This window comes from Chroicocephalus ridibundus, chromosome 6 (genome assembly GCF_963924245.1).
Source record: "Chroicocephalus ridibundus chromosome 6, bChrRid1.1, whole genome shotgun sequence".
Lineage (NCBI taxonomy): Eukaryota > Metazoa > Chordata > Aves > Charadriiformes > Laridae > Chroicocephalus > Chroicocephalus ridibundus.
Genome location: NC_086289.1, coordinates 47,985,174 through 48,000,796, shown reverse-complemented (window position 1 = coordinate 48,000,796; position 15,623 = coordinate 47,985,174). Strand labels below are relative to the sequence as shown.

The 15,623-nt window shown below is 37.5% G+C and overlaps 1 protein-coding gene across 3 annotated transcripts in view; it reads right to left on the bottom strand.

Annotated features, from left to right (window-relative positions):
- The window catches only part of PLOD2 (procollagen-lysine,2-oxoglutarate 5-dioxygenase 2), a 76,486-nt gene that overhangs the window by 16,564 nt on the left and 44,299 nt on the right, over positions 1-15,623 (bottom strand). For all 3 annotated transcript variants that reach the window (XM_063338929.1, XM_063338927.1, XM_063338928.1), the window contains 5 exons: positions 14,763-14,826; positions 13,883-13,980; positions 11,341-11,442; positions 5,329-5,454; positions 3,835-3,956 (listed from right to left, as the gene is read on the bottom strand). In XM_063338929.1, coding sequence (XP_063194999.1) covers positions 3,835-3,956; positions 5,329-5,454; positions 11,341-11,442; positions 13,883-13,980; positions 14,763-14,826 — 512 coding nt within the window. The remainder of the gene's footprint in view (positions 1-3,834; positions 3,957-5,328; positions 5,455-11,340; positions 11,443-13,882; positions 13,981-14,762; positions 14,827-15,623) is intronic.

Below are 15,623 nucleotides of genomic sequence, written 5' to 3'. Positions count from 1 at the left end.
CACAGATACTTGTCCTACTCGTGGGACTGAAAGGGAGCCCCTCCTGCGTCCATGTCATCATTTATCAATACCAATGGGAGCTTGGAGACAGACTTAGTATCTTCTCAATTCCAAGAAGTACAGAGGAGACTCCAAATTCAGCTCAAAATGCAACAGTAAGGTCAATGAACTCTCTGATACTGATGTCTCCACTATTCTTCCTGAAACTTTTGAAAGCTTTCAATGTAAACTTTCATTGAAATGTGCACATTTCCACTAAAAGTTGAGATAAATCACATTTTTTAAAAAGTTCAGGAAAAATCCGAGCTAGTTCTATTACTAATATTTTTGAGGGAGGAAAAAAAAACAACCCCAAAAAAGAAACCCCAAAGTCCATAATTACTGGCGCAAAAAAGATTACAGAATATAAGCTTTTTATAAATAAAACCTCAGAGAAGTGAATGAGATAAATTCCTGTATTTCCCCACTTTCTGTTACTGCTTGAATATATTTCATATTGTTATTTTACATTTCCTGTCATAACAAATTCTGTAACAGCTGGATGAAATCTCCTCTCCAAACAAGTCAAACCCACAAATGAACTTTTTCTTAAAGAAAAAAAGAACCAACTGTAAGCACTCTAATATATTCCTTGTAGACAAAGGCTAAAAAAAGAAGGTTTAAAGGGATGTATGCGCAGAGAAAATACTCAGACAACACGCAGCTAAACTTTCCTTCTCTTTATTCTACTTTATTTTCCTCTCTTTCTATTCTGTTTCAGCCCACGATAAGGAAAGCTGTGCGCTCCTGCCTGCCACTATTGTTGAATTGTAACAACTCTTTGCTGACTGCACAATTTTTGGTCCTCTCCAACACCTATCCAACTTTCACAAGTGCAGGAGAGGGCTTCTCCATGTCAAGAAGAAGCAAGAAAGCAAATGCTTCAACTGTACATTATCACATGAATGAGAAGAGTAGACAGGTTTGCTGCATGGCTACGCCTGAAATTAAAAAAAAAAAAATATGTTATTTTCTTACATTTATGTTGTCAGAAAAGAGTCTCATTTACTGAGAACCGCATTGTGATTTATCACCACTTTTTACTGAGCCAAAGAGGGGAAAAAAAAGAGGTAAGGAGAAAACCGACCCAATCGCATTATATACTCAAAAGTACTCTGCTGAAAACAAACCAGACCTTCAATGTTTAAATTAACTCTCTCTTTTTTTCTCTCTCTTTTTTTTTTTTTTTTTTTTAAATTCTATCACTAGGGACTGAACAGTATTAATAGAAGCCTGTTTTGCTGCTTCAGATAAATAGACTTTTTGTGTGAAATGTGCAAGTGAGGAGACCAAATTAATTCTAAATCTACTGGAAATTAACAGAGAGATACTAAAATGGAAATAGATACTTAATGGAAGAAGAGAGAAAGCAAGTGTTTGAGGCAGATGGAACAAAACTATCAGTCAATAATGCAGACAGAGGCAGAAGAAAATTAATTATAAGACTGAATATATCAATCTCTGTAAATCAAGCCATTAAACAGGTTTGAAGAATCACTCTTTTTAAATTATTCCCATTGCAGTATTAGTGAGAAATAAATGAAGTTATTATGTTGGAAGCCAGCTGAAGGGTTGAAAGCAAATAATTTTTTATAGTATCTATCTCTCCCATGAACATCCTGTGCTTTTGAGCTAGATTTTTGAGGAAAAGTAAAACACAGCTGTTCCAGAGAAGTGGTCATGTTCACAAGGGCAGCCAAGCAGACCAGGAGTGCAAAAAAAGCAGCAGATGAACGGAACCTTCTTCAGTCAAATTGAAAGAGCCATCAAATTAAGTCTACAGTGTTCACATGAAAGATCTTGCTGCTAACACTCCTACCTTCTGGATGATTCAGGATTTTGGCACGAAATCATTCTACATACATTATACTTCACATTTTCTCTGTATGCTGTGTATCTCTTTAGGACAGAATCTTTATTAAAGAAGCCTTTTAAAGCAGGAGCAACATGGGTCAAGTTATATCTAGACAATGGATAACACATCACAGTGTATCCGGTGGTATACATCACACGTATGATTATCTCCCTGCCTCACATAACAGAATTTGAAATGATTTTGTGCAAATATAGATTTAAATTACTATTTTTTATCCACAGATCAAGCAAAGACCATATATCATATTAAAAACTGTCATTTAAACTGGCAGGTTTAAAGATCTTTGGGTGAGATTAGTAACAGTATAGAAATAGTTTATCTAAAGATTCTGCCTTATGGTGTCTATACAACAACAAAGCGGAAAAAGCAATTCCAGAAATTCCACCTCAGTTATGCGTAATATACATTACTTCAAAAAGTTTGCAAACATAGTACATTAGCTTTAGAGACTATTGGAAATAAAGAAAGAATGATTCATAAACATCTGAACAGCTGCTTACACTACACTGGACACCTGCAGCGTTTCCTAGAAAGGCTACAGGAGAGGCTTGGACCTCAGCCAAATACCAGTTTCCCAGTGGCTTCAGCATAACAAAACCCCATTCAAACAAATTTCCAAGAACACCCTGGAGACTCAGGACTAGACCTTCATTTTTCAGTTGATGCCATGAACGGCCTATGCTATGGTCTTAACCTCTAAATATAAAAGAAAAGGGCCTTTTGAAATTAATTTCTCTGCTCTGACAACTCATGGAAGATTTGGGAGAAAAAAACATGGACGAATTATGTGAGAATGAAGCCTGCTCAAGGACCACAGCGAGGTCTTGGTGGGATCCTGGTCTGTAAAACTCCATAATCTGACTGATGGACATAATGGGAGAGCCATGAGCAAGTGTTAGTAGCCAGCGCTGGAGCCACTGAGGAGATCCCTTGACAGGCAAGTCTAACGTGGGATACATACACCAGGGTTCAGATTTAGGCCTGGTAAGTGCCACGTTTAAAAGCTAAAGAGTTGGATTCCCTAATAAGAATGGAAGGAAAAAAGAGAAAAAGCAAGACCAAGGATAAGTGTCAGTTGCCTTTACAAGTCCTGAAAGCAGAAACCTCCACTAGAGTACTTCTAAAGGATATTCCTGTCTCTTTGAACCATGGGAAGAAATATAATTCTTTCATCTATATGTCCAGGTCAAGCTGTAATCATATCTTTACTTAAATGTAATGTCATTTAAAAAAAAAGGGAGGAGAGACCAGAACAAAAGTACAATTGTTAAATGCATAACCAGTGCAAGTGGTACTTCTATTCTGTGAGATCGCTGTGATAATTTAGCATGAAAAGGTTTTGAATAAAAAAATAAAACTAAATACATTTTTAGAAGATACACTGCAATTAGAATTTCTATGTACATTTGCACCTGTTTCTACCTTCTTTTTTTTTTTTAAATTACTACTACATATAATTTTGTGCACAAACTTTATAAAAAGTTTGTTGTATTGGACCATCAATTTTATTTCAATAGCATTTTTTAAAAAAAAAATATTTAAACTTTACAGTTTATGCTTAGCATGTTTTAACATATACCCATGTTTGAGATAACTATACTGTAAAACTAATCTGACACCTCTTATTTCTTTGTAGTCTACTATTGGCTACGCCTCCTTTAGAAGACAAGATGACAATACCAAAGTAGTCCAAAGCAGAGATGTTTTCACAAGGATCAACAGCTTTTTATATTAGAGAAAAACCATAAAATACTCAACAGTTCATATCTTATATCTAGACCTTTTTCTACCACAAAAGCTCCCACTTTTGTATCTTAAGATGTAAAGTTGTTAGTGTTTAAGATGCAAAATAATACACATAAAAGATGAAAAAATGTTGGCGTATGCATCATATAACAGATTTAGAAATTAGAATTTACATTCCCATGTTCCGGGCTTCTGCTTGACTCAGATTTTCTTCAGGTCCAACAATTTTTATACTTCTGATAATGTTCTTGGCTTTTTCCCAGAATTTCTTGATGTGCTTTTCATGGTAAACCTCCTGTAATCATGTTAACATTATTTATAGTGAATGAAAAGTACAACTTGCTGTGAAATCATAAACATAGTGTCCAAGAACACATTGTATTCTACCCTAAACAAACAGTATTTGAAGATGTTCCAATATATCTGTCATTAAAATGAAGCTCTTCTGTCCAAAATTTTAGCAAAAGAATCCAACACATCAGCAATATAAAACAAAGCTCCAGACCAATGATGCAAGATTCTCAGCCTTGATAGTTTTTCAGGATATTTATTTTACGATCTTCAAATCCCATCCTACAACCCCAGTCTTTACTTCTTTAAAATGTAGTCACAGGTACTGTTTCTATAATTTCTAATTACCCACCCTCTAATTTAAGAGATCTCAGCTGCATGCAATGCTTCCAACCCCATGCCCTCATTTATAGCTTTTGCATATTATGGCTGACACAAGAATAATTAAAATATTGGGTAGGGTTTTCCCCTCTCTATGATAAAAAAAAAAGCTATTCAGTCTTTTATATTCACCTCAAATACCATACGACTTCTGGCTGAAGCAAAGAAACTTAGCATAGCCTACAATTCCTATGTGCACATCACATTTATAGCTTTAACATCCACTTACAAAAACAGACTGAAGACTTTAAAGCTAAGCTTTACTTCTATTACTCAGGCCTTTTGTGCTACGATATCAACAGTAACGCACGCCAAGTGAAAAAAGGCAGAATTATATTTTCCTCCATTTTCTCTTCCAGACCAGTTTTTTTCCAAAAGACTTACACACGTCCGTCACCTTACTCATGAAAATAGCAATACTGAAGTCACTGGTCAGGCATCAGCAACACTAGATTGTTAGGTAAAAGCATTAAAAAATATTTTAAAAAGCAACTTATCTGTACTGCCATTCAAAATATACCTGGACACACCAGTCTTTCCCTTGGCACGCAGCAAGAGCACCAAGAAAAATATAAATGCACTGGGGTATCAATGAGATGAAAAGCAAATCCAATGTTAATTCCTGGATAATAGTTATCCAGTAATAGCTATCGTTGTAGGTCCCTTCCAACTGGAACTTTTCTGTTCTTATTCTACTCTGTTTTTATGTCCATCAGTACTTCAGCCAGAAGCACACACTTTAAAATAGAATCTTTTGCATTACTGAAAGAAAGAATCTAAGCACTTTCTTTAAAGAGAAACTTCAGTGAGCACTGTCACAATTTCACTTAATTTGTATATTTTTTCCATTTCTGCACACTAAATTCTGAAAGATTATTTCTTCCTATGCAGTTTAACTAGGTACATATATTAAACCCATATACTCCCTCACACACTTTCACTCGTACCATAATTTCCAGAATTGAAGCTTTGCACAGTAGCAACATTGTACTTACATTATTGTGAATGAAGATACTGAGTGCCTCCTTTGGGTAGTCCAGAGTCAACAGTCTGTCTAAAAATTTAGGTAGGAAAGGAGTGGGTTGTTCAATGAAAACACCAATTTTTACTCTTGGATATTCCTAAAAAAAATGATATTTTGACACAACCAATAAGACTTGCCTCCTTTCTAAGATTAGTTATATTAAAAAGCAACTAATGTCATGTTGTAGTAACTTAGGCCACACAGCTTTCAAACTATCAAACCCAAATAGCTCAGAAGTGCTATGCCCCCTGTTTATTGTCACTGACTTCACTAAATAAGGAAAGATAATGGATTTAATATTGCTAGAAAACTCTTTGAATTCCAACAACAGAAACTGGAAGTAGAAAATAGCGTATTATGTTTTTTAAAATTCTTACATTAAAAAAAAATTAAAACATCAAAAAAGTATTTAAGGAAATACACCTAGAACTGCACGACAAATTCATTTTTTTTAAAGGACTGTACATATATATGTTACATTTACAGGAAAATATAGGGAAGACCAGTTTTTTCAATAGTAGTTAAAGAATAAATACCACAAAGTATTTTACTCACGTACTTTAAGCCAAAGACGGCAACACCCTTCCATACACTCACATGTACTATTTCCCCCTGACCATTGTAAGCAGGCTCTGCATTACTTCCCTACTCACTGATTTTATCATTAGTGAACGAACTAGAGCTTCTCCCCCTGCATCCAAGGTTACTGAAGTTTTATCCATCTTATTTTAATGTAAATTCACATCTTTTGAGCAGTGGTATTAATTCTTGGCTTGTACGTGCTTGATATAGAGATCGTGACCACTAAAACAAAACCTAGACAGTACTTTTGTGTATTCCTAAAATATATTATTACATTATGCGAGACAGAAATTTAACCTTCAAAGGCCTCGACTCTTACACAAAGAAATGCACTGATTAAACAAAAATTTTTTCTACCTCTAAAACACACAGTTAGTACAAACGTCTAACCCACTACAAGGCTCAGAGATAAACCTTATATGAGTATAGAAGGCTGCAAGTTGGCTTTCCTTAAGCAAGCCAACACCCACTTGAAAAATGTCTGGATAAACCATCAGCGCATGTCAGTATTTCAGAGTGTCACTGTCTACATCGGAAATCCAGAAACATACTGGCAAGTGCACCAGATCGGAAATATTAGGCACTAATCTTTACTCTGACTACCTTCTATTCACAACTTCATCTGCAAACCTAATACGTACTCATGCAGACATCCTAATAACTTCACAACAGCTATGAAGACAAGTACACTGATGTGTCTTGAAAAAAGCAACTGTGATATTCTCTGGCAACCACTCCATTGAGGCTGGTGTCATGGTAACTGGTACCGCTGATTGCGAGTGATAAGGAAAGCAGTCTGTTCCATCGGGCTTGCTACGCTGAACACGTATGCATGCTACCAATAAGAGAACTGCTGCAATAATTTATTTTGCATATTTCTCTAATTCTAAGGCATTTTCCCCTTATTCTCCAGGACAAAGAGAAGCAGGTTCAGGCTGGACCTGCAAAGGTTATAGGGACAATCAGGAATTGCTAACACTCCTTCAATACTCCAGAGTGTGAACCACTTGGCTCCAATGTCTACGCTAAAATCTCAGGAGTGTGACCAAAGCAAAACAGTGCTTAAAAAAGTTAAGAATAAAAATTCCTGCAAACTGCATCTCCTTAAAGCAGGGAGTTCTTCAATCTAGAGCCTGGTTCACTACACTATAAAAAGTTGTCACTGCATAATCTGAATCTAGGTCAGAATGAACAATTTCAATACCCAGCGTTTTGAGTATATCAAGTCTGAAGTTTTGGTGCTTCCCAGTTAAGCCTCAGCAAAACCACTTTGGGAATACCTAGTCTGTACCAGGATGTTAACGTTTTCTCTGACAGATTTTCTCTGACCTTTTCACTAAGGTCGTATGTTTGCCTTTTAAAGTTTACTTTTTCACAACCATTAGGTAAGTGTATGGCAAGTTTTGAAAGAAATACAGGACAATGCTCTGTGCAGTCTTACTGAGACAAAAATCCAGGAACCCTTGCCACAAGAGGTGCCAGTGAAGCAAGAGGATGAGTGAAGTCATCCTTTCCAACCGCACCAGAAAGTCTCCATACCAGTAACAAACTTTAGAATTTAAGAAGTAGCTCTAGGGTGATTAAGTTTGTTGTCCAATTTAATTTAGGTTTTAGAAAAAAATAACTTCAGAAAAGTGGCAAAAATTTCCACTCATTGAGCCAATGTGCATTCTTCAACTTATTTACCATTACCCTGCTTTGACCTGGGCAGGTAGCTACTTTGGGGGTGGCATGGGCTGCTGCTGTTAGCAGAGAAGAAAGCAGTTACTGAGTGTTTCCACACCTCAGCAGTGGTCAGAACAAGGGAGGTCTTGCTCCTATGAACAGGACAAAGACAGAACAAAAGACTCTGCATTTGTGGCTCTCAGCTCCTTCACAGGTAACGCCAAAGCTCAGCTTTTCACAGGCCATGCTCCCAGCACCTCCTCACACTGACCCTGGTAGTACCTCAGGCTCTTCTGTTTATCCATCACAGAACAACCTCCACAGTCCACGGCAATGCTTCCACCCACCTCTGCCTTGCATACACCTACCCCTGAGCTTCACAGAAGGAAAAGTATCTTTGTGCCATGATAGAAGGCAGCAAGCCTTATGAAGTTCAACAAGGCCAAGTGCAAGACCCTACACTTGGGTGGGGACAATCCTCATTATCAATACAGGCTGGGGGATGATGTGATAGAGAGTAGCTCTGTGGAAAAAGACTTGGGGGTACTCGTGGATGAAAAGCTGGACATGAGCCAACAATGTGTGCTTGCAGCCCAGAAGGCCAATCACATCCTGGACTGTATCAAAAGAACTGTGGCAAGCAGATCCAGAGAGGTGATTCTCCGCCTCTACTCTGCTCTCATGAGACCCCACTTGGAGTACTGTATCCAGCTCTGGAACCCTCAGCACAAGATGGACTCGGACCTGTTGGAGCGGGTCCAGAGGAGGGCCATGAAGATGATCTGAGGGCTGGTGCACCTCTCCTATGAAGGCCAAGTGCCGGGTCCTGAATTTCGGTCACAACAACCCCAAGCAACACTACAGGCTTGGGGAAGAGTGGCTGGAAATCTGCCTGGCAGAAAAGGACCTGGGGGTGCTCGTGGACGGCCAGCTTAACATGAGCCAGCAGTGTGCCCAGGTGGCCAAGAAGGCCAACAGCATTCTGGCTTGTATCAGGGATAGCGTGGCCAGCAGGAGCAGGGAAGTGATGGTGCCTCTGTACTCGGCACTGGTGAGGCCTCACCTCGAGTACTGTGTTCAGTTCTGGGCCCCTCTGGACAAGAGGGACATCGAAGTGCTGGAGCGTTTCCAGAGGAGAGCTGCCAGGCTGGTGAGGGGTCTGGAGACCAGGTCATAGGAGGAGAGGCTGAGGGAGCTGAGCATGTTTAGCTTGAAAAAAAGGAGACTGAGGGGAGAACTCATTGCCCTCTACAACTACCTGAAAGGAGGCTGTAGAGAGGTGAGTGTTGGCCTTTTCTCCCAAGTGAATAATGACAGGACCAGAGGAAATGGTCTGAAGTTGCAGCAGGGGAGGTTTAGGTTAGATATTAGGAAGAATTACTTTACTGAAAGAGGGGTCAGGCACTGGAACAGCCTGCCCAGGGAGGTGGGTGAGTCACCATCCCTAGAGGTGTTTAAGAAACGTGTAGATGTGGCACTTCAGGGCATGCTCTAGTGGCAGAGATTGCAGGTTGTTTGGTTGGACTCGATGATCTTAAGGGTCCTTTCCAACCATGAAGATTCTGTGAGATAAAGACAAGCTGAGAGAGTTGGGGTTATTCAGCCTGGAGAAGAGAGGGCTCCGAGGAGACCTTATAGCGGCCTTCCAGTACCTGAAGGGGACCTAGAGGAAAGCTGGGGAGGGGCTGTTTGCAAGGGCATGTAGCAATAGGACGAGGGGCAATAGTTTTAAACTAGAGCAGGGTAGGCTTAGAGCAGACATTAGGAAGAAGTTCTTTACAATGAGGGTGGTGAGACACTGGAACAGGTTGCCCAGAGAGGTGGTGGAGGCCCCATCCCTGGAAACATTCAAGGCCAGGCTTGATGAGGCTCTGAGCAACCTGATCTAGTTGAAGATGTCCCTGCTTACTGCAGGGGGGTTGGACTAGATGACCTTTAGAGGTCCCTTCCAACACAACACATTCTATGATTCTATGATTATTTTAGCTCCTTGTTCTACACTGTGGCTTACCTGTTTTGTACTGCTAAAGTCAAGGTCTTTATGTAAGCCCGTCCCAAAACGTTGAAACCACAACACCTAAGCATATTAAGCCAAGGACCCATTCATGCCAGAATTCATCTAAAGGAACTCAAAGCCCAAAATGAAGTTGGTATCAACAAATCTGATTCTCTACCTGCTTATGAGAAGAACAAGCAAAACCCTCAGAAGGTATGAGTGCACCAATGCAGAAAGTTAAATAAAACAATATAAGAAGAATGATTAGAGGTCCAGAGTTTGTATTGCTCTTTTCACTGAAGATTTCTTGTGAAGTAGTAACCAGCCAGGCCAGAACAGAAAGTGTGTTCAGAAAATGAAATACTGCTTTTCCTCAGAAATGCCTGAAGTAAACATTCCACTGAGGCCAAGGAAAAGTCTCGTTATTTCTGCTGGCAGAGTGAGTGAGGTATGAAGTCCAAACAATGAATTACAGTAAGGAAGACACATTCCAAGTAGATGTACATAAACTATAGGAAGCTATCCAGTAAATCACTGGAAGTTACTCCCCATTACTGGCTTTAAGATTTAACTGTTCTCCCACCATGTTTGCCAACACCATTAGGGAAAACTTAGACCAACTTCTTTTCCTCAGGTAAACTTTATGTTGAGAGTGCAAACACTATTTCAGTAGAACACCACTCAAAGCAAAATTAAAATAAGATACAAGAAGAATCTGACGTTTATTACAATTCCAGCAATAGCTTTTTAAATTTATATTCCAGTCCATAAGCTGCTTGTCAGGCAGAAACTCTTTCACTTTTTTTCATTACAAAGATAATAAGACACTACTTCTTTCATGGTATCTTCAACATGACCCTCTAAGACCTGTTCTCATTCAAATCTTCAATACAGAACAGAAATGAAACAGCTGCTGGAAATAGCCTGTTAAGAATAATCAGAATGTTCCTTTAAGTACAATTCTTACATTTCCACACGGTAGATCTTAGTATTTACCCTGCCTAAAGTTTACATATTCATAAAGGCACTAAAGATGTCATGCTTGGAACCAAAGTGCCAAAATAAGTTCCCAAATATTTCATATACACACATGTGTACATGTATGTTTGTCCTGTGAGAATTCTGAAGACTGAACTGATATTTGATCTCAGCTACCTCAGATTTATTCTACAGATACACATTTGCATATGCAATGCAGATATCTGTATCACCCTTTACAAGGTGAAGCAGTTTTGACTATTTCTCTATACTGCTCAGAAAATAGTAACTGTAACCATGTTACGGTTAATTGTTAACCTCTATTTGTAACAGAAATTGTTAAACTGATGCATATTCAAGCCCTTTGTAAGTCTGCAGTTAAAAATCTGAAATGTCTAAAGAGTTTTTCTACCTCCCAAAAATTCTAATTATTCACTTGAATCTTGCATGATTCAAAAATGATTCATTTACCCTCCGCAAACAGAGGAAGGGATCTGGAAGGCTTCTGGGGCTGGGATCATCTTCAGTAATATTGGGGAAGCCTTTATTAAAATGCATGAGTAAAACATTTTTAAAAGTACTGATATTTCCAGTAAACTAAAATTCCATCTTTACAGTTTCATATAACAGGAAAAAAAAAAAAACCCTAAGGTTCCTACAGAACACAATACTGCATACTGAATCTGCTTTGTCTCAGAAATCACTATGCACCTATCAAATGCATTCAAAAAAGGTTTTGTTCTTGTGAAAAAGTATTCTTACCGTTGCTGTTGACAGGTCTAGTAAGTCTAAATCACAAATACTGCAACCAGTTTCCCGTGTCCATGCATTGGGGATATAGTTTCCCAAATAATTCAAGTGAATCTGGTAAACAAATGAACAATTCAGATTGATGAAATGTGCATGCAAATGGTGATTTGTACCTTTTAAAGAATTCATTGAATCTCTTATACCCAAAGGCAATTGACTGTCTTTTCTTTTCTTTTTTAATTTAAGATTAAAAAAAAACAAAACAAAAAAATAGCTGGTAAAAGCTTTTCCTTCATCTTTTCATTTACAAACCAGAGATGATCTTCTCCTAGCACCTACATTTATTGCTTCAGTCAAACCAATAATTTGTTGCAAGCATAACAACTACCAGCTAAATGCTTGTATGCCTCCCAAGACACAGACTATAGATCATTCAGCTCTCAAAAGCTGCCAGGCCTGATTTCAAGCCAAAAATGATTATAGTTTAATTCTTTTCCCAAATCTGAGAATCACCAACACTTTACACAAAACACGAGTGACCATAAGAAAGGCACACAGAAAATGCAGAAGACAGGTGCTCAGACGATGTGTTTTTGACAGTCTATGCCAAGATTCAGAAGCCAGGCAGTCAGATACGTTTTAAAGCGGCATCTAGCTTCTTAACACATTTTGAATTGGCACTGAACAAAATATGTACTTTTTCTGTCAATGGTCTGCCTGGGCTGCCTTGTCCTCCTGGATTCCATGGGAAGTTTGTGCAGAACTTCAGTCTTCTCTACTGCCATTTGCATTGGTTAAGGGGTTTCTTATGCTGGGAAAAGTCTGCCTGAGGGAAGGCTGCTACTCATTCCTGCTCTACTGCCCTCATCAAAAACTGGGAGGGTAGACTATAATTTTACAGAAAACACACTCCAGCCCAATACTCAATCTTCATTTTATCATAATTTTGGGCATTTGTTTATGCATATTGAAAATCATTCTAGACAGATTACAAATAGAATTGCTTGAACTTACTTTCAGAGATGTACAAAAATGAACATTTCACAAAAAAGCCATTGCACTTGAGAAGAACAAAAATATTAAAGTTACATGTAAGGATATCAGGATAACTTAGGATCCATGTCAAAGAAGCGTCTCTGACTGATGCTATTTACTAATTTGCAAATTGAAGAGATTAAATACAAAACAGAAGGTTCTTATAAACAAAAACCTTATTATTTGGAGTTAATTCTTGGAATTACTTTCATGACAGTTTATTTGCTAACTAGGGAAAATTTTTTCCAATCCCATTATCCTATTGTCCTCTTTTATTCTATGTTTATAACAGAAGAGCCTAATCACATTGACAAAGCAATATACAAAGAGTTTCCTTTGTTTTTAAAACTATATCACTACATGCAAAGTTTTGTTTAATGTAGCGTAACTTGTAGATTAGTATAAGCAGTTCCAACCTAAACTGCTTGCCCAACTGTAAAACACAGTACCTTTCTTTTCACTGGCAAAGTGCCAGGAAAGCCAGTGATGATAGATAACTTGAGGATTTAATTGAGGCAAAAATAACTGCAGCAACATGGAAGAAATTGGTCATGTATTTCACCACTGCTGAGTTATAAGCCAAACAGAGAACGGCATTATTATATCCACTAATTCCAAAGATGAAATACAGTGCAAAACCTAAGAAGAAGCAGTGTTTGGGATACTAGTGAGTTTCAAGTTTTATTTCATTCTCCTAGGAGGCATTTTTCTGAAAATAAGGAGCTACAGTAAGGAGCCAGTAGAGGCTGGCTATGATACACCTTTATGATTCTTTGCCATGTAACAAAAAATGCAACCGCCGTATGACCAAAACACAGCCATTTCTCCCAGAGAAACCGTGCCAGGTCCTCTGGACCACTGAACCTTACACATGGACAAAAGCTGCCAAAAGAGCTGTTTCACAGGCCAGACAGTGCTCTATGAAGAACCAAAAGCTCATGACCCGTAAGTACATTGCAGGCAGTGATCAATGACGCTAAAGACGCAACAACAGAAGCCAGTCATGTGTGTGTGTAGATATACAAACACACATACATACATGTATTTTTGCCTATATACAATATGTTTTTTTTATATATGTGTACACAAACACACACCAAGGTCTGCAGTAGGATCCAAAGCGTTACTGTTCTGTACTGCAGCCTGTGACTCTTGGTTAGATTTTTCTCACCCTGAAAACCTCTTCTTCCGATTACTGTTTAATGACCAGATAGACATTCTTCATTAGCTTTCAAGAACAAATTAACATAAGCTTACTCACTTTTACTATCCCATGTTACAATGAATTTGGGAGCAGAATGAGTTGTTTCAGCAGCGATATCAAGTTAGTGATAACAGAATAACAATATGGAGAGAGTTATTAGAATGGGGTTTTTATCTTTGCAATTCTTATTAACATTAATTGGAAATGAGCAGTGCACTATGCCAGTTCCAGACTCTTCCACCATTGTTTTTGCCTCTATTAAAACTGCCATCTTCACACAAAAATAATAAAAAAAAAAAACAACCTGTCACTCACTTTAGTTGGACCATTTCCATGAACGGTGATCGGTAATGTGTCGTACACTGAATTCCTTGCTCTTACTTTTCCTTCTTCAAATTTCAAAAGGACTTCATCTAAAAATCAAAGATTGTACAGCAAAACAGCTTACAAAAAAGCACTAAAATTTCAGAGTTCTTTAAGTTCTTGCTGATACAATATAACCTACTGTTGCTATCATTGTCAATGTTACTTATTTGGAAGCTTCTGTCCATTTTTTTAACTAGTTTTTGAATTCTAAGCTCTTTATGCTAAATAAGGTTACAGCACAGTTTGCCATCAGCAGCCTTCAGTATTTGAATAAAGTCTTCTTTAAAAATAAAACTAATTTTGTGCAAATGCTATTTATAGAGAAATCACAGTTATTTCAGATATAATCTGACTATAAAAAGTTGTTCCATAATTTGAGTTTAAAGTTAAGAAAGGAAGTTTGGACAGGTGCCATTTTTCAATTTAAATTCATGACAATTAAATAAAGGAAATTCCACATTATTCCATATTCCATTTCATTACATATAGCTATTTGCTTAAGAACATCTAAAATGCAATTTTAATTACCAATCTTACTCTTGTAACTAAGTTTGTGAAAGGCAGATGGAAAAACAGTTCTTAACTTTGTATTTACTGCTAACATAATTTATTGAAAACTATTTTTTCTATTTTAAATCAAATATTTTATCAATGGGAGAAATCAACTAACATTAAACCCAAACGACTGGTAACTAATCTGGTAATCAGGTTTATTCATCCACCTATTTCTTTAAAACAAGTAAACGTTTAGGGAATCATATTCATGGTTACACAAAGACAGTGTTAATAACAGTTAATAAAATGCACAATGTGCATATCATACACTTACCAACAGCTCCATTTAGGGTCTGGAAAATTGTACATTTGTGGTCCAAAGTAATGTTAATGCGTTCCTGAAATATAAGTAGCAAAGATGTTGAGGCATTCTAAAAGCCAATGTTTTTACCATAATGTTACAGTTATACTGCAGTGGCAGCAAGTCATCAGGCAAAACTACTCTACATCTTCATCTCTTAAATATAATTCTTAATTTTATGCTGTTAAGTTTTTCTATATTCCTGCATTGTGCAGCTGTAGAGCAATGAGTTTTATATATGCAAAAACTTTATCTAAACTTGAAGGATTAAGGTCATAACTCTCCAAAGAAACTTCAGTTTGGTTGTACAAGCTAAAGAAAATTTGTGTCTTACCTTAAAAAAAAAAAAAACCCAAGTCTTGGCCAAGCAAGAAAATCTACTGTGTTTCACAGTCTCAAATACAAAAGCCAAATCTAAGTATCATGTCAGAACAGAAAACACCACTGGTTTTAAAATGTGTCCCTAATATTGTATTATTAATCCTACTTAGATTCTTATTTAAAGTACCTTGTTTTGAAGTTATAACATGTTGATCAAAGTATATAACCTTTAGAACACACTTAAAAACATTTATACAGATAACATACTCTGTTTTGGCCTTCCAAGATTTTGTTACATATTCTACAGCATTAGACATTACCGTACAGAAAATCAGTGCTAATATACAGCACAGTATCCCAAGCTAAGCACCACAGAGGCATCTTGAATCAGAGTGCAGCAGTGCACTGTGCAGAGGTACGCATTTTTTGTCTAGAATACAATCTGTTTAGACAGCTTCTGACTTTTTTTACTGCTGACTTTGGTGGAGAGTCATCTTTAATGTCTCTACACCC